Genomic DNA, 18,253 nt, shown 5'->3' on the forward strand with positions numbered 1-18,253 from the left:
CATCTCCCTACTGCATCTCTTGAGCTCAGCCACAGTGATATTTGGGTTCTTTTCTTCTCTTCCCAAGGCTCTTCTCTCACAATTGCTAAGTTTGGTTGGATGGCCAGGTCTAGGAAGAGTTTTAGTCCCATGTAAAGACTGTAGAGGCCACTGTGCTCTTAGGAATATTGAGTGCTGCAGAAATTATTTTGTAACCTCGGCCTTGTCTCTGAGCTTTGGGCAGTCCAGCAGGCACAAGACTATATGATTATACGTACATGTTTTTTAAAACCGACTTCTAAACAACATCGCAAAATAGTTGTATTTTGCAACAATGTTGATGTCGAACGTTGGATCCCCGTTGTTGGTTGGGAAATTACCAAATTTCAATGGTCAAATCAAAGTTGTAACCTGACATGGAATAAATGTCGTCAAAAAGCATGTTGTTTCAATGTTGTATTTGTGTTGCAAAATATTGGCTGGGAAATGACCAAAATTCAAAGGTGAAATCAATGTCAGAACCCAAGCATGTTGTTCCAACGTTAGGTTTGAGTTGTTTTTAATTTTTTTGATAAACTTGCAAAAAATTCCACATTCATCCCCCGTGACCCCAAAAGGGACAAGCGGTAGAAAATGGATGGATGGATTTCAATTTTTTTCTGTCAAGATGGGGTGCTGAGTGTACATTATTGAGAAATAAAACCTTTTTTTATTTCAGCAAATGGCAGCAATGAAACAAAGAGTGAACATTTAAAGGGGTTTGAATACTTTCCGTACCCACTGTATGTGTAAGAAAAAACTATGCTTAAGTGATTTTATTTGATGAATATGTTCCATTAAAATATTTATAAGCTGTACATTTATCACTAACACATCGATTAATATTCTTTGTATAATAACTCACATTTAACACTCAACAAATCAATGAATGTTTTTCACTTTGTAGTAGAAAACATTTTGACTCAGAGGAGAAAAACGTCTAATAATAGAATAAAACATCTAATAATAGAAATAAATGGCCATCTTGCAACATAAGGGTAATTATATCCTTTAAATATGTGTCTGCTATTGTGAAGTGAATCGTGAAGCGGAACAATTGTGTGGGTTTGCGTTTTGGATAGAAGGGCGGTGAGGTCACACAGCTTTTGGTTGTGAAAAAGCGTGCAGTGTGCTGTAATGTTAGGAGAAAATAGCGCTATCTTGTGGCCAGTGTGCAACTCGCAGTGCAGCTGCAAGCTTAAATGTTGTTTTGAAATACTGTCAAGCCATCCAGCCATCTTCCACGCCGGTGAGCTAGAGTAGAGCCAAATAAACAACCTTTCACACAATTTGGAGTCTCTAATGAACCTAAGATGCATGTTTTTGAAATGTTGAAGTTGTGGTTGTATTTAAGCTCTAGCAAGGTTAAACTGATAAAATATGAATGAAAGGGTGGGTAAAGAGATGTTGATTTTGGAAGAAGTGTAATTAAATACACCATTGACTATGTAGTATTCAGTTCACAACCAAACTATGTGGGCCTGCTAATGGGCAGAGCCACTCCTGGCTAATTGGGGCCCTAAGCAGAATTTTATTTTGAGGCCTCCCCCCCTCCATTATTACAGTGGAACCTTAAACAGGGTCCGTAAATATAAAAGTTTGTATAGTAAAGCAAATTTCTCCAAAAGATATGAATAATGTGTTGCAGCCTCGATAAAAGTCCATATTTTATTTAGGGTTTCTACACTTTGTACACAATATATAGTGCTGTACAGTACTGTATATTAAACAAACATAACAACCGTCTCTTTATTGGCAAGCCAAAACAATAACAACAACAAGCTGAACTGTACTGTATGCACTGCTCTTCCAACATGCGAACACATGCAGAAGTCCTTTTGGTGCCCTCACAAACGATCAGAAAAAATCCTTAATTTAATAACCATATTGATACAATAATAAACGTTTTAAAACGCAAAAATCCACTTACAGTAAATTACCATCGCCTAAGGTTATCTTGTCAGCTGTTAGCTTGTGAGAAGAGAGAAACAGCAGACATAGGGAGAGAGGGGAGGGGACCGAGAGGAGGGTCCGCTGACCGAGAGTTAGTCTTCTCCTACACTGTGAAATAAGTCAGTTTTGGCATCTTTTTCTAGAAAAGTCCGTTCTCATCACAATTAAAAACTTGGTACTATGGTACAAAGCCGGCTTTCCCAACCTCTTCAATACGGGCAAGCACAAAATGGCTGCCAGCTGGAATGAATGAAACGTTCCTCTACAGTGATCCACTGTATAATTTTTTTTCACACTATTTTATTTAAGTAAAATACATGTTTTGTACTAATGCAAATTCATAGGGAATAAAATGTTCAATAATTTATTTACTCGAGTGCAAAACAAGAAAATCAACATACATCTCCCTGACCTATCTGCAAAATGGCAGCCAACGGGACACACAATGAATGAAGCGTTTGCACAAAGAGACCTGGTCTGCACACAGCGGCAGAATTGGCGCCATTTAAAAGTTCGTAAACCGTAAAAGTTTGCAAATAGGGGTTCAATAATTGAGCTTCCACTGTGCATTTTTTTCTCCACACTATTTTATTCATGTAAAATGCGTGTTTTGTATCATAGTGGATTCATAGGCAAAACCATGTTCAATAATTTATTTATTTAAGTGCAAAAAAAAAATTAATATTCATTTGCATACCCCCCTGACACTTCTCCGACCTAACTGCATACCAGCCCAGCACCCGCAATGTGAACATCTGGGGAAATTTGCCAATATATTTTTATCAGTGATGGAGCAGAAAGGGGCTACGTTTGTTCATATGAAGCGCCCTGTCATTCATTAAATAACATTTTATATACGCCCCCACCGATCACAGGGCCCTACACACATCACATTATCTGCATATAGAGCTCCCTACTAATGGAGCTCAAAGGCCCCCCAAAATGTCTCCTCAGTCAAGAAGTCTCCACTGATATTCACGCTGACGCTGTCTCCCTCCTGGAGTCGCACCATGTTTGCCACCCACACGGACCCGTGGGTCGTGGCAGGGAAGGTCCCCTCCACCAATTTCCTGGTGCTTTTACCACTCGTGGCGTTTCTCGTCAAAACCACCGATTTGTCTTTGCTGCTCCTGAGGCCTTTGGTGAAGGTGACGTGGACGTACAGGAAGTAGACGCCGTCCTTGGCACTCTGGATGGAGTCGTCCCGCAGCGTCAGGGTGCAGGGGTCGCAGGAGGGCGGGCCCGTCACCCAAGGGTGACTGCTGGAAGCTGTGAGATGTCAAAGAGGACGTTTTAGGAAGAGTCACAAAGTCTTAGTGAATAAACATTTAAATTAGGGCCGTCATGTGATTAAACATCAATAATTCTCGCAATAATAATGGAAAAAGGCAGATTAGTACACAATTTTTTTGGACTGCACACGCTCCAACCGTAACCATGGATTATCTGATAGGTCAGTGATTTGGTCAATGTATACGCAAAGATGTTGATGAAGATCATTTGTTGTTAGGTATCAAAATAACTAAATGATGTGAATCCTGCCCATAATGACCAGTTAAGTAATGTTTTAGTAGACATACTGTAGTGCAGTGTTTCTTAACCAAAGGGCCTATTACTATTGATGGGCCGTCAGTGTTTCTCAGTTGTGGTCCATATATAGGCCCCAGTGGTACTCAGTTGTAATGCACCTTTTCACCACTCATGGCAGTCATGACAATATCAAACAAACGTTGATAAAAAGGTCAAAGTGCAAGAAATATAACCAAAGTAGTGAAGCTGTATTTTCATTTGCACTTTTATTGACAGTCTCTTTAAGAATTTAATTTGTATCTATTATTAGAATGTATTTTATCTTAGCACTGCGTAATTGCATGTCAATTCATTTTTCATCAGTTTTTAAAAATCCATATGTTTTTGTAATCTGTCTGACCTAAGTCTTGATAATACATGCTTTCATATCATTTGACAAGGTTGTAAACCAAGGAGGTTGGATATAATTATTGAATACCATTAAAGTTAAGAGTTTGATTACTAATTCAGTGTTGATATTTCCGTGGGCCACGGTCCCCTCTGCAGTGGAAAAGTTAGGCCTTGAGGTCAAAAAGGTTAAGAAGCACTGTGTAGGTAGGTGCACACAAAATGGTCACTTCCAGAATGGATAGAAAACAAAAACAGGAAAAAGATGTCCCGTGTTTGTGTCCTGTGTTTACTCTGACCTTCGTCACGTTTATTGTGTTAAAGGTGGGCCTTGGGGACAAAGCGTTGCCACACTGGTGATGTCACACCATTTATATTGTGTGTTGCCCATTGCATCGGTGCTAAAATTAGATGCGGCCGTGTCCTTGTCGTCCTACACGTCTCAGAATGACTTTAGGCGGACTGAAACTGGTCTGAACCTGTTGCAGACCGCACACGTGGGCGTGGAGTTTTGACGGCGCTTGTCAAAGTGCTTCTGAAGAGCCGTCGTCGGCGTGCATCATTCCCGATGCGCCGAGGGTGTTTTACTACGCTGAGACTTGCAGGCCAGAATGAGACATGGCTCTCTGCTCTAAATTGAAGTTTCTTTTTATGTTTATATTGTGTGTCTTTTTGAACCTTGGATTTTATAAACAGAAGGACAAAATGACATAACTGCACAACTCACCAGGGTTAAGGATTGACTAGATGTTCAATTGGTGAATGTTTGCAGAATAAAATTAGACTAAACAATTTAAAAATTCCCAACAGTCACAGCATTCCACCAACTATTTCAAGCCCCGTTCATGAGTTGCAAGCTATTGTTTGTTTTATTGTTTGTCTTTTGTGGTGTACCTCAGGGGTCTACCCTGGGTCCCCTCCTATTTGTGATATTTGTGCTGGTAAGCCCTAAACAATGTACATTTCAATGGTTAAATCAATGTCACAAGCTGACATTGTATAAACGTTGTCAAAGAGCGTGTTTTTTCAACGTTGTATTTGTGTTGTACAATTTTGGTTGGTAAATTACTACTCAGTGGCCTAGTGACCACTCAGTGGCCTAGTGGTTAGAGTGTCCGCCTTGAGATCGGTAGGTTGTGAGTTCAAACCCCGGCCGAGTCATACCAAAGACTATAAAAATGGGACCCATTACCTCCCTGCTTGGCACTCAGCATCAACGGTTGGAATTGGGGGTTAAATCACCAAAAATAATTCCCGGGCGCTGCTGCCCACTGCTCCCCTCACCTCCCAGGGGATGAACAAGGGGATGGGTCAAATGCAGAGGACAAATTTCACCACACCTAGTGTGTGTGTGACAATCATTGGTACTTTAACTTTAACTTTAAATGACCAAATTTCAATGGTCAAATCAACGTCAGAACACAACATTGATTAAGCGTCATCAAAAAGCATGTTGTTTCAACGTTAGGTTTGAGTCGCTCAACGTCAGGACCTAATTCAACAAGTTCTCAACGTTGTTTTTAATGTCTTGTGCCTGCTGGGATCCTGTTAAACTGTTGGTAGGCTACATTTATTTAACTAGAATAAGATAACTAATTCAGTGTTATTATTTCAGTGGGTCCGCGGCCCTTTTGTAGTGGAAAAGGTTGGCCCCTAGGTCAAAAATGTTAAGAACCCCTGTTATAATGCATTATTGTATGATTTAGCGGGGTTCCGGCAAGTTTACTGGTTTTAATGTTTTATCTTATCTTTATTGTTACGTGACCCTTACAAGCTCATGCTCATTTTCACACAAAGCAAGTAATCCAAATCCAAGACAGCTTACATTTCATTAGCTGAATGTATGAAGAGGACAATCCTGAAAAGAAACAAAAAAGAGTTTCACAACTGTTGTAGCACCAGTTCTTGACATATTATCATTTAATTTAAATCCTATACAAACGAATTAAGGAAGGAAATGGAATTACCGACTGACTTCAATTACATTTTATGACAATAAAACTATATTTGTAAAGCAATATGAGGTTAAAGGCCAAGTACCTGTTGGGCGGAAATGATCTGCCCTTGTCAGTGTAGGTAGTGAAAGTCCATCCTGAAAGAGAAACTACATGTCAGCCTGTCAATCAGGACAAGGGGATCCAGATTTTTTCCCCCTAGCAGGACAAGTGAAAAAGCTGCTTGATAGAAAATCCCAAGAACATTAGAGAACATTTATCATGACTGTATAAATCATAGTTGGCTTTTTTTGACAATTCTTCAGGCCAGGCAGCCTTAAGGGAAACCACCTGAGCACTTTGTGGGACTCCAGGCGTCCACCCGGACAGACTGACCTCGTTGGATTTTGCTTTGATGGTCACAAGAAGCGCGGCCATGACCACCATGGCCACGGTGAGGAGACCGCACCACACCTGCAGCAGCACGTTCTTGTTGGACGATGACGGAACCTCCATTGTGCTGTGAATGACCACACAAAAACAGGTGCACTTGCTTATTGGCTTTGTCTCCTTTAGCCAACTAAGTCCTTGCTGTTTGTTATTCTTGTCGGTATGAGGAAGAAAACGGACGATTGCTTCGCAAACTACCTGGTTCGCTTATTTAGTAACAAGCTTCTCGGTCCGATGACTACAACAAAAAAGGTGAGGTGTTCAGGTGTTTAAAAAAAAGTTGGTACACTGGGCTAGAACCTACAGAGATCACTTTAAATTGGATTTCGTGACAAGCAGACAAAAGTATTTTTTAATAACAACTTTTGGTAAGGGGCTTTAAAAAATGTTTTACTTTTTTTTTAAATGATACCGTTTCTTCCTTTCTGGTATCTGTTGTGTTTACTAAAAAGTCTGTGAAAGATCAAAGCAAAGCGTGATGGTTATCTCTCTTCTTTTGTGAAATTGCCTTGACTAATCATCCAATCAAATATTTCAAAGAATCGACCACAGGAATGTCAGAGATGAATTCATATTTGTAAGAGACTTACCCAACGTGTGTTGCACTCTCGCTGCCCAAATTCTACTGAGGACTCTCCAACACCACTTCTAGGGTTATTTCCCCTGCCATGTGTGAAGGTGAGATGATATCGTCCTCTGTGGTCTTACAGGGAGGAAGACGGAGGCTGCGGCGTAGGTGGCTTCGTTAAAGGGCCGACTACTATGTTGCGTGCCGGGTGAAAGCGAGAAACACCACGTGGAACCTTTCATTGGATGCGTGAAACCAAAATCCAGTGCGGTTCGTCAATACTTTGGAAAATAAACGCCGCGCTGTTATTAGGCTTAGATTGGACAATTACCTTGAAAAAAACAGCATAAGGATGAAAATAATAACACTTAAACTATGCGAGAGGTGGTGACCTAGAAAGACCTCTTTCTGTGGACCCTCGCAGGCAGCGTTCAAAGTGTTGTGGGTGGTTTGTGAACTCCCACATTTGTAGGTCACACCATCTTACCTTCCATTTTCGGTCTCACTCTTAACTTTAATCTGAATGCATTCGTCTCAATAAAATAATGAACAATGTTGTATAATTAAATGCAGAAGTGGGTAAAGCAGACAAATAATGTACTAGCTAAAATAAGAGTAAAGTAGTCATCTAAATAATCACTTGAGAATATACTGTGAAAAAAGTTACTCAAGTGCTGAGTAACAGGTGAGTAACTTCTGATTTATTAAAGGGGAACTGCACTTTTTTATTTTATTTTGCCTATCATTCACAATGCTTATGTGAGACAAGAACACATACTGTATGTTTTTCTTTTTCTATGCATTCTAACTCGTAAATAAATGCTGTTCCGACTATAAAGCGCTCTTAAAAAACATCCATTGATATTTTATATACATACTGTAAGTATATGTAATGTAGTAACAGGCACATTCACAATAACATGTAATATTTACGTATTTTGCTTATTTTAAGCATACGGCGGCGTATTAATTTCACAAACACATCACAACATTCACTATTTTATTCCCTTCAACAACTACTACGGCAGACTATTTGGGCCAACAAACATAATAAAAACAATCACTTACTGGACAATGTCTGCTCTCATTGATGTGATGTTCATATATTCTTGTTTATATGAAGAATGAATCATAATCCTTGTGAAGGGTTTTAAAAAGGTGAGTGCAAACAAGTGTCTTTTTGTGTCTTTCTCGCCAACTCCGGGTCTAAGTTGGCTGTCAAAGTTGATCAACTTCTTGGTTTATGGCCAGATCCTTCTACTATCCAGGTGAGAGGCTTGATTTATCATCTATAATTAACTTCACCAGCGGCCAGGCAGCTCAATGTAGCAGCATAAGTCAATTACGTCGCTTTGATCAATGCGCAACTAAAAATAGGTCCTTAACGTTAGCGCTTATAATAGAAATATCGCTAATACTTGGTTAGTATTCAGGTCACAAAATATAAATTGAAAATTGTTGGCGCTTTTAGGATGTTTTTTTGTTGTTGAGTTTATGGGCACAATAGATGCTAAACACCAAACAAGCGGTGTACCTTTAGCTCCATGTACGAGTTAGAACTAATGACCTAATAACAAGGCTAATGATTCCATATGCGCAGCTAAAACATAAACAACATGTTTTCTCTAATTGGAAGTGGAATTATTTTAGGCTGAAATGTGAACATTTCTACAGACACATATGACAGCACCCAATATACAGTAAATGTACATTTTCCTATGTTGTAATTAAATATTGAAGTGTTTATGCTGCATCGTCTGACTTCATGTCACTTTTTACAGTATGTATTATGTGTAAGTATATCTGTTTGATTGGTGAAATGTAGTCAAATGTTATTAGTAATTATGTCAGATTTGGTGAAATATAGTCATGTGACAGTGCCTGCTGGGAAGAACCTCTTCAACAGGCCAAATGTACGTCGTTGCACGCAGTAATCACTAGATTTTAAATAAATATAATGATATGATAAAAATGTAGCGATCAGATTTAAACTTATTGTCACAAAGGAAAAATAGCGTACTACAAAAAAACTCAATCATCATGGCGCCGATCACGGCTGCCTCTGTGCTCTCGTGCGCTCTGTTTTGTTTGTTTTTGTGCGTAAATTGTGTGTCCGCGTGCTCTTACACCCGCGAAGAGCTACTGAACATCAGATCAATCACCCCTACGGATTTATTACCGGTCATTTTAGCGTCAGCTGCGGATTTGGCCCATTCTTTGATCAAAAGAGGGAAACCGCACCAAAGAGGAAAGAGAGCGGGAGCCCTCGTCTGTCTCCACAGACGAGGATTGCGCACGCCCTTACCTAGCATCTTTCTCGCCAACGTCCGCTCACTTCCCAACAAGACTGACGAACTAGCGTTGCTGATGAGAAGAAACAAGGACTTTTCCTCATCTTGTGTTTTGTGCTTCACGGAAACGTGGCTGAGCGCGAGTGTCCCGGACAGCGCGGTTCAACTGGAGGGCTTTCATCTTCTCTGCGCGGACCGAGACCCGGGGCTCTCCGGCAAAACAAGAGGCGGTGGAGTCTGCTTCTTCATCAACAGCAACTGTTGTACAGACATGACGATGATATCCCAACACTGCTCTCCTGCTGTGGAATATATTTTCATTCACTGTAAGCCTTTTTACTCACCGCGTGAGATTATTTCATTCATACTGGTGGCTGCCTACATACCGCCCAGCACAGACGTGCATGACGCTCAGTGCACGCTTGCAGACCAGATCTTACATGTGGAAAGGTATTTTCTGGACTCTCTTGTTATCGTGCTTGGTGACTTTAACAAGGGAAATTTGAGCCAGGAATTACCCAAGTATAGGCAGTTTATTAAATGCCCGACCAGAGAGGGGAACACTTTGGATCACTGTTACACCACAATAAGCAAGGCATACTATGCAGTCCCCCACGCTGCTCTCGGACTATCAGATCACGTGATGGTGCACTTAATCCCTTCATACAGACAGACTGAAACTGGCTAAACCTGTTATGAAGACCATTAAGAAGTACACCGCTGAGGCTGTGGGAGAGCTGCGGGCATATTTGGAGACGACAGACTGGGAGGCAATTGGAGCGGCCACGGACAATCTGGACGAGTATACGGACACTTCAACAGAGAAGTGGAGAAAGCTAAATCTGTGTACTCTAACCGTCTACAGGAACAGTTCAGCTCCAATGACTCTGCAGCCGTGTGGAGAGGACTAAGGGCCCTTACGAACTATAAGCCCAAAGCCCCCCAGGCCCTGAATGACCGGACTCTCGCTCAGGGCCTCAACACACATTACTGTCGTCATGAATGACATCAAAGCTCTGCTCCCCCCCACCATCACCCCCCTAACCCCCCCAAACCTAACACCCCCACCACCACCACCACCACCAACTCCAGCACTTCATTAAAGGACTTAAAGGACTCATCAAAGGACTCCAAGAACAAGGACTTCATCGAAGGCCCTCTCCATCCAAGAGGAGGATGTACGCCGGCAGTTCTTGAAGCTGAACACACGGAAGGCCCCCGGGCCGGATGGTGTCTCCCCCTCCACCTTGAGTCACTGCGCGGATCTGCAGGCTCCTGTCTTCACTGACATTTTTAACACCTCTCTGGCGCTATGCCGCGTGCCGTCCTGCTTCAAGACCTCCATCATCGTCCCTGTCCCCAAGAAAGCACGAATCACAGGACTTAATGACTACAGGCCGGTGGCGCTGACGTCTGTGGTCATGAAGTCCTTTAAGCGCTTGGTCCTGCCCCTCCTCAAGGACATCACCGCCCCCTCTCCTGGACCCACTGCAGTTCGCCTACAGAGCCAACAGGTCTGTGGATGATGCAGTGAACCTGGCCCTCCACTTCATCCTGGAGCATCTTGACTCCCCAGGAACCTACGCCAGGATCCTATTTGTGGACTTCAGCTCTGCCTTCAACACTATCCTCCCTGGACTGCTACGAGACAAGCTCTACCAGCTCAGCGTGCCCGACTCCCTCTGCAGTTGGATCAATGACTTCCTGACGGACCGAAGACAGCACGTGCAGCTGGGGAAGATTGTCTCGGACAGTCGAACCATGAACACTGGTACTCGTCAGGGCTGTGTACTTTCCCCCTGGCTCTTCTCCCTGTATACAAACTGCTGCACCTCCAGTCACCAGAAAAGGAAACGCTGCTCAAGTTTGCGGACGACACTACCCTCATCGGGCCCATCGCAAATGTCGAGGAGTTCACCTACAGGAGAGCGGTGGACCGGCTGGCGTCCTGGTGCAGCCTCAACAACCTGGAGTTGAACGCTCAGAAAACAGTGGAGATGATTTTGGACTTCAGGAAAGTCAAAGCCCCACCATCCCGCCCTCACCCTGATTGACTCTCCCACCCCCGTCTCCATTGTGGACTCCATCCGTTTCTTGGGCGCCATAATCATACGTGCTGCTGAGAAGGTTATTGGCTGCAAACTCCCACCCCTCCAGGACCTGTTCTCCTCCAGGACCAGGAGGCGTGTGGGTCGGATCACAGCTGGCTCTTCTCACCCTGGACACAAACTATTTTCCCCTCAGGCAGGAGACTACGGTCCATCCAGACCCACACCTCCCGCCACCTGAACAGTTTTTTCCCCTCGGCCATTTGACCTTTTAATGTGTTGCTATACACAACTCAACCACTGGGATCGAAACTCAGCATATTGGATGATAAAATTCATGCTAGTGTTGAAGCATGATTGATTTTATAAATGTGCAAAAATGTGTGCATTGATTAAGTCAGATGTTAAAAAGGTTATGATGAAATCAGTTGCAGTGTGATTCTTGTTTGTGGTGTCTCTCTGGGTGATATTCTGAGTCCCATTTTATTTGTCATATGTGACATTATTTTATGATTTGCTGTACATATTGTGGCTTACTTGGCCTTAAGTTAACCACTGCTTGCAAAAAAAAGTTAAAACCACCCAATGAAGCACATTGTAGAAATGGCTGCAAGATCATTTATAATAAGTAGTTGTGGTAATTAATTTGTGTTTTTTAACATTAAGAGGGATTTACATAAATCTAATAATATTAATAATGGGCTTAGACCAGGTGTGTCCAAACTACGATCCTCGGACCGCCGGCGTTCTCAATCTGGCCCACGAGATGTTGAGAATTAAATTATCAATTTGCCCTGTAGTGGTGTCGCTGTATCATATTCAATTCAGTTGGCTGCCAATTTGTCACCAATTGGTGGCTAATGAAAATACCTCTGCCGTATTGTACTAGGAGCTAGTGAAGTACAGAATTCACTTGTATGACCCAATCCAAACAACTTTCCCTAGTCATGGTTCAGAAAATATAAAATCAACCAGTACAAAAATTCAACAAATATGCTTACACATAACACAACCTGCTTATTGAACTTTGTGGATGTTATAAAAAAAAACGTCCACTCAACATAAAAAAATCAAAATGAGAGTGCTCAAAGAGTACTGTCTGATTGTGGCGGTCCGCTCCCTGTACGATCAGTGTCAGAGCTTGGTCCGCATTGCCGGCAGTAAGTCGGACACGTTTCCAGTGAGGGTTGGACTCCACCAAGGCTGCCCTGTCACCGATTCTGTTCATAACTTTTATGGAGAGAATTTCTAGGCGCAGTCAAAGCGTTGAGGGGATCCGGTTTGGTGGCTTCAGGATTAGGTCTCTGCTTTTTGCAGATGATGTGGTCCTGATGGCTTCATCTGGCCAGAATCTCCAGCTCTCACTGGATCAGTTCACAGCCGAGTGTGAAGCGACTGGGATAACAATCAGAACCTCCAAGTCCGAGTCCATGGTTCTCGCCCGGAAAAGGGTGGAATGCCATCTCCGGGTTGGGCAGGAGACCCTGCCCCAAGTGGAGGAGTTCAAGTACCTAGGAGTCTTGTTCACGAGTGAGGATAGAGTGGATCGTGAGATCGACAGGCGCATCGGTGCGGCGTCTTCAGAAATGCGGACGCTGTATCGATCCGTTGTGGTGAAGAAGTAGCTGAGCCGGAAGGCAAAGCTCTCAATTTACCGGTCGATCTACATTCCCATCCTCACTTATGGTCATGAGCTTTGATTTATGACCGAAAGGACAAGATCATGGGTACAAGCGGCCGAAATGAGTTTCCTTTGCCGGGTGGCAGGGCTCTCCCTTAGAGATAGGGTGAGAAGCTCTGCTATCTGGGAGGAGCTCAAAGTAAAGCCGCTGCTCCTCCACATCGCCAGCCAGATGAGGTGGCATTGGAAGAAAAATGGGCTGCATGGTCGAGTGGCCAAAAAGTTAAATTTTGGTCTCATCACTCCAAATTACTTTGTTCCAGAAGTTTTGAGGCTTGTCTCTGTGCTGTTTGGCGTAATGTAAGCGGGATACTTTGTGACATTTACGCAGAAATGGCTTTCTTCTGGCGACTCGACCATGCAGCCCATTTTTCTTAAAGTGCCTCCTTATTGTGCATCTTGAAACAGCCACACCACAATTTTTCAGAGAGTCCTGTATTTCAGCTGAAGGTATTTGTGGATCTAGAACAATTTCCCTGGCTGTTCTGGCTGAAATCTTTGCTGGTCTACCTGGATCCCTAATTTTCCACTTCTTAATCAGCGTTTGAACACTGCTGATTGGCATTCTCAATTCCTTGGATATCTTTTTATACCCCTTTCCTGTTTTATGCAGTTCAATTACCTTTTCTCGCAGATCCGTTGACAATTCTTTTGCCTTCCCCATGACTCAGAATCCAGAAACATCTGTGCAGCACTGGATGAAAGATGCAATGGTCTGTCAGAAGCCCAGAAATTCACTGACCTTTTATACACACACATTAATTACAAACAAACATGTCACAGGTGAGGATTGGAACCTTGATTAGCCATTCAAACCTGTTTGTGTCAACTTTTGTGCATGTTATCATATCAAAGTCACAGGGGTATGTAAACTTTTGATCAGGGTCATTTGGGTACTTTCTTCTGTCATTTTGATTTAAAACGAGTAAACACAGTTGTTTGCCAATAAATATATATATATATATATATATATATATATATATATATATATATATATATATATATATATATATATATATATATATGTGTGTGTGTTACTTTGCATGCAGTACGCTTTTGGTGCACGGCCAAATTTTTTAAGCCACCCAGTCAAAAGATTTGGACACCCGTGGGTTAGACTTATGTAGTGCCTTTCTAGACACTCAAAGCACTTTACATTGAGAACTCAGAACTCATCTTTCATTTACTCCACATTCACATTGGATGGTGGTACGCTACATTTATAACCACAGCTGCCCTGGGGTAGACAGACAGAAATATGGTTGCCAATGTGCGCCTACGACAACTACTAAACTTTCGTCTACAATTATACACCAGTGCGAGTGGCACTAGAAGCGAGGCGGGTGAAGTGTCTTGCCCAAGTGATTAGGATGGTAGAAGCTAGATTTGTACCTGGGACCTTCAAGTTTCTGGACAACCGCTCTATCATTTGAGCCAGGTTAAGATGCTATTCTTGTGTGCGGTGTCCCTCAGGGCAGGGCCGGCCCGTGGCATAGGCCGTATAGGCAAATGGTCAGGGCGCCGTCCATCAGGGGGCGCCACGCCAGTGCCACAAATGTTGGAGAGAAAAAAAAAAAAAAAAGTTGGTACTATTATTTCTAAATACAAAAAATAATCCCACGTTAATTAAAATGCAAATAATGCCTATTTAATAGAAATATTATTTGTTACAACATTACGCCCCCCCCCCCCCCATCTCCCCGCACGGTGCGCCCCTCCCTTCCCGTATCATGACTTTTACCACATCAAAAAATCAACACAAGATGTCAAAACGGCCAAAACTGTCAGGTGCCCAGGGAAGAAAAAAGACAAAAGAAGAGGAGGAGAAATGAGAAAAAGACAGAGGTAGCAGGTAGGTAACGTTAGCCTACATTAAATTATTTGTCTGTTACAGAATGTGATAGTAACCTGGCTTTTTAGCATTAAGCTAATGTTACATGATTTGGCAATTGCTAATCAATAAATAGCTATCCATCCATCCATCCATCTTCAACCGCTTATCCGGAATCGGGTCGCGGGGACAGCAGCTCCAGCAAAGACCCCCAGACTTCCCTCTCCAGAGCAACATTTGCGACTTCCTCCTGGGGAATCCCGAAGCGTTCCCAGGCCAGAGAGGAGATGTAATCCCCCCATCTGGTCCTTGGCCTGCCGCGGGGCCTCCTCCCAGTGGGACGTGCAACGAGGACCTCCCTAGGGAGACGCTCGTGAGGCATCCGCACGAGATGCCCGAACCACCTAAGCTGGCTCCTTTCCAAGCGAAGGAGCAGCGGCTCTACTCCGAGTCTCTCTCGGGTGACTGCACTTCTCACCCTATCTCTAAGGGAGATGCCAGCCACCCTTCTGAGGAAACTCATTTCGGCCGCTTGTATCCGCGATCTTATTCTTTCGGTCATTACCCACACTTCATGACCATAGGTGAGAGTAGGAATGTAGATAGCTCGGTAGACCGAGAGCTTTGCCTTCTGGCTCAGCTCCCGTTTCGTCACAACAGTGCGGCAGAGAGACTGCAATACTGCCCCAGCTGCTCCGATTCTCCGGCTGATTTCCTTCTCCATCTTTCCCTCACTCGTGAACAAGACCCCGAGATACTTAAACTCCTCCACCTGGGACAGAGTCCTGTCCCCTACCCGGACTGTACAAACCATCGGTTTCCTGCTGAGAACCATGGCCTCAGATTTGGAGATGCTGATCCTCATTCCAGCCGCTGAACACTCGGCTGCGAACCGATCCAGTGAGAGCTGAAGGTCACGAACCGAAGGTGCCATCAGGACCACATCATCTGCAAACAGCAGTGACGCAACCCTTAGCCCCCCGAGACGTATACCCTCTCCGCCATGGCCACGACTCCGCCTAGAAATCCTGTCCATGAAAATCACAAACAGGATAGGTGACAGAGCGCAGCCCTGGCGGAGACCAACCCCCACTGGAAACGGATCCGACTTACATCCAAGCACCCGGACACAACTCTCGCTTTGGTTGTACAGAGATTGGATGGCCCTCAACAGGGTTCCCCTCACTCCGTACTCCCTCAGCACCTCCCACAAGATCTCCCGAGGGACGCGGTCATACGCCTTCTCCAAATCCACAAAACACATGTAGACTGGATAGGCATACTCCCAGGCCCTCTGCAGGATTCCCGCAAGTGTAAAGAGTTGGTCAGTTGTTCCACGACCAGGACGGAATCCACATTGCTCCTCTTGAATCTGAGGTTCGACTATCGGCCGGACCCTCCTTTCCAGTACCTTGGCGTAAACTTTCCCAGGGAGGCTGAGTAGTGTGATACCCCTGTAATTAGCACACACCCTCTGGTCCCCCTTTTTGAAAAGGGGAACCACCACCCCAGTCTGCCACTCCCTCGGCACTGTCCCAGACTTCCACGCAATGTTGAAAAGGCGTATCAACCAAGACAGCCCATCAACACCCAGAGCCTTCAGCATTTCTGGACGGATCTCGTCAACCCCCGGAGCTTTGCCACTGTGGAGTTGTCTAACTACCTCAGTGACTTCACTCCGAGAGATCGACGTCGATCCCCCATCATCCTCAGGCCCTGCTCCTATCAGGGAGGGTGTGTCTGATGTATTTGGGTTCAGGAGTTCCTCAAAGTGCTCTTTCCAACGCCCCACGACTTCCTCACTTGAAGTCAGCAAAGTCCCATCCTTGCCGTACACAGCTTGGATGGTTCCCTGCTTCCCCCTCCTGGTGCCGCCCGATAGTCCTTCTCCATGGATTCCCCGAACTGCTCCCACACCCTCTGCTTAGCCTCGTCCACAGCCACGGCCGCTGCCCTTCGGGCCCGTCGGTACCTTGCAACTGCCTCCGGAGTCCCCTGGGATAACATACCCCGGTAGGACTCCTTCTTCAGTCGGACGGCTTCCCTGACCACCACTGTCCACCAGGGTGTTCGAGGGTTACCGCCCCTTGAGGCACCTAAGACCTTCTGGCCACAGCTCGCATCTGCAGCTTTAGCAATAGAGGCTTTGAACATTGCCCATTCCTGTTCAATGTCCCCAACCTCCACAGGGATGGCAGAGAAGTCCCGCCGGAGGTGGGAGTTGAAGTCCTTCCGGACAGAGGACTCCTCCAAACGTTCCCAGTTCACCCGCACTACACGCTTGGGTTTGCCAGGTCTGTCCAGAGGTTTCCCCCGCCATCTAACCCAACTCACCACCAGATGGTGATCAGTTGACAGTTCAGCCCCTCTCTTCACCCGAGTGTCCAAAACATACGGCCTCAGATCAGCTGATACGATTACAAAATCGATCATTGATCTTTGGCCTAGGGTGCTCTGGTACCAGGTACACCTATGAGCATCCTTATGCTTGAACATGGTGTTTGTTATCGCAAGTCCGTGACTAGCACAGAAGTCCAATAACAATCCACCACTCAGGTTCAGATCAGGGAGACCGTTCCTCCCAATCACGCCAGTCCAAGTATCACTGTCATTGCCCACGTGCGCGTTGAAGTCCCCCAGTAAGACTATGGAATCCCCTGCCGGCGCCCCATACAGGACCCCATGCAAGGTATCCAAGAAGGCTGAATACTCTGAACTCCTGTTTGGTGCGTATGCACAAACAACAGTCAGAGTTTTCCCCCCTCCAACCCTAAGGCGAAGGGAGGCGACCCTCTTGTCCACTGGGGTGAACTCCAACGTACAGGCACTCAGCCGGGGACTCGTGAGTATCCCCACACCCGCCTGTGCCCTCACACCCTGAGCAACTCCAGAAGTGAACAAGGTCCATCCCTTGTCCAGGAGTGTGGTTTCAGAGCCCTTGCTATGCGTAGAGGTAAGCCCCACCAGATCCAACCGGTAGCGCTCCACCTCTCGCACCAGCTCAGGCTCCTTCCCCACCAGCGTAGAGACGTTCCACGTCCCGAAAGTCAGCCTCTGCTGCCCCGAATTGGTCCGTCCGGAGCCTCCACTTTCACCGCCATCCACTTGGCAGCGCACCCGACCCCACTGGTTCCGACCGCGGGTGGTGGGCCCACGTGGCAGAGAAGATGGTGTGTCCACGTAGCTTCTTCGGGCTGTGCCCGGCCGGGCTCCGTGGCAAGCCCGGCCACCAGGCGCTCGCTGACGAGCCCTACCTCCGGGCCTAGCTCCGGAGGAGGGCCCCGGGCTTCCTCCGGGCCGGGTAACGCATCCTCTTTTAGTGTAGTTCATGGGGGGTATCGTAACCCTGATGGGGGGGGCATTCGGGTGCTACACCTTGCCCAAGGGTGACCCGGAACTATGTAAGGCAGGGGCGTTCAACTCCCTGAGGCTTAATACAAGCCCACATACCTACATAAATAGCTAGTTCTGTTTTAACGTCGGGTTAATATTGTGGAGGGGGCTAAATTGTTATGGAAAATAATAATGTAACGTTAGGTAATTACAGTACTCCCACCTTACA

General features: G+C 45.0%; 1 protein-coding gene across 8 annotated transcripts in view; it reads right to left on the reverse strand.

The window, feature by feature from the left end:
* Positions 1-2,674: 2,674 nt before the first annotated feature.
* The window catches only part of lta (lymphotoxin alpha (TNF superfamily, member 1)), a 48,018-nt gene continuing 32,439 nt past the window's right edge, over positions 2,675-18,253 (reverse strand). For 4 of the 8 annotated variants that reach the window (XM_062064165.1, XM_062064163.1, XM_062064159.1 and 1 more), the window contains 5 exons: positions 13,483-13,554; positions 6,219-6,342; positions 5,929-5,980; positions 5,714-5,746; positions 2,675-3,240 (listed from right to left, as the gene is read on the reverse strand). In XM_062064165.1, coding sequence (XP_061920149.1) covers positions 2,888-3,240; positions 5,714-5,746; positions 5,929-5,980; positions 6,219-6,342; positions 13,483-13,544 — 624 coding nt within the window. In that variant the 5' untranslated portion in view covers positions 13,545-13,554 and the 3' untranslated portion in view covers positions 2,675-2,887. Of the gene's footprint in view, positions 3,241-5,713; positions 5,747-5,928; positions 5,981-6,218; positions 6,343-9,145; positions 9,179-13,482; positions 13,555-14,252; positions 14,537-18,253 lie in introns of those variants that run through there. The other 4 variants (XM_062064166.1, XM_062064160.1, XM_062064164.1 and 1 more) reach the window with 3 other exon arrangements.

The sequence above is a fragment of the Entelurus aequoreus genome, linkage group LG11, assembly GCF_033978785.1.
Source record: "Entelurus aequoreus isolate RoL-2023_Sb linkage group LG11, RoL_Eaeq_v1.1, whole genome shotgun sequence".
Classification (NCBI taxonomy): domain Eukaryota; kingdom Metazoa; phylum Chordata; class Actinopteri; order Syngnathiformes; family Syngnathidae; genus Entelurus; species Entelurus aequoreus.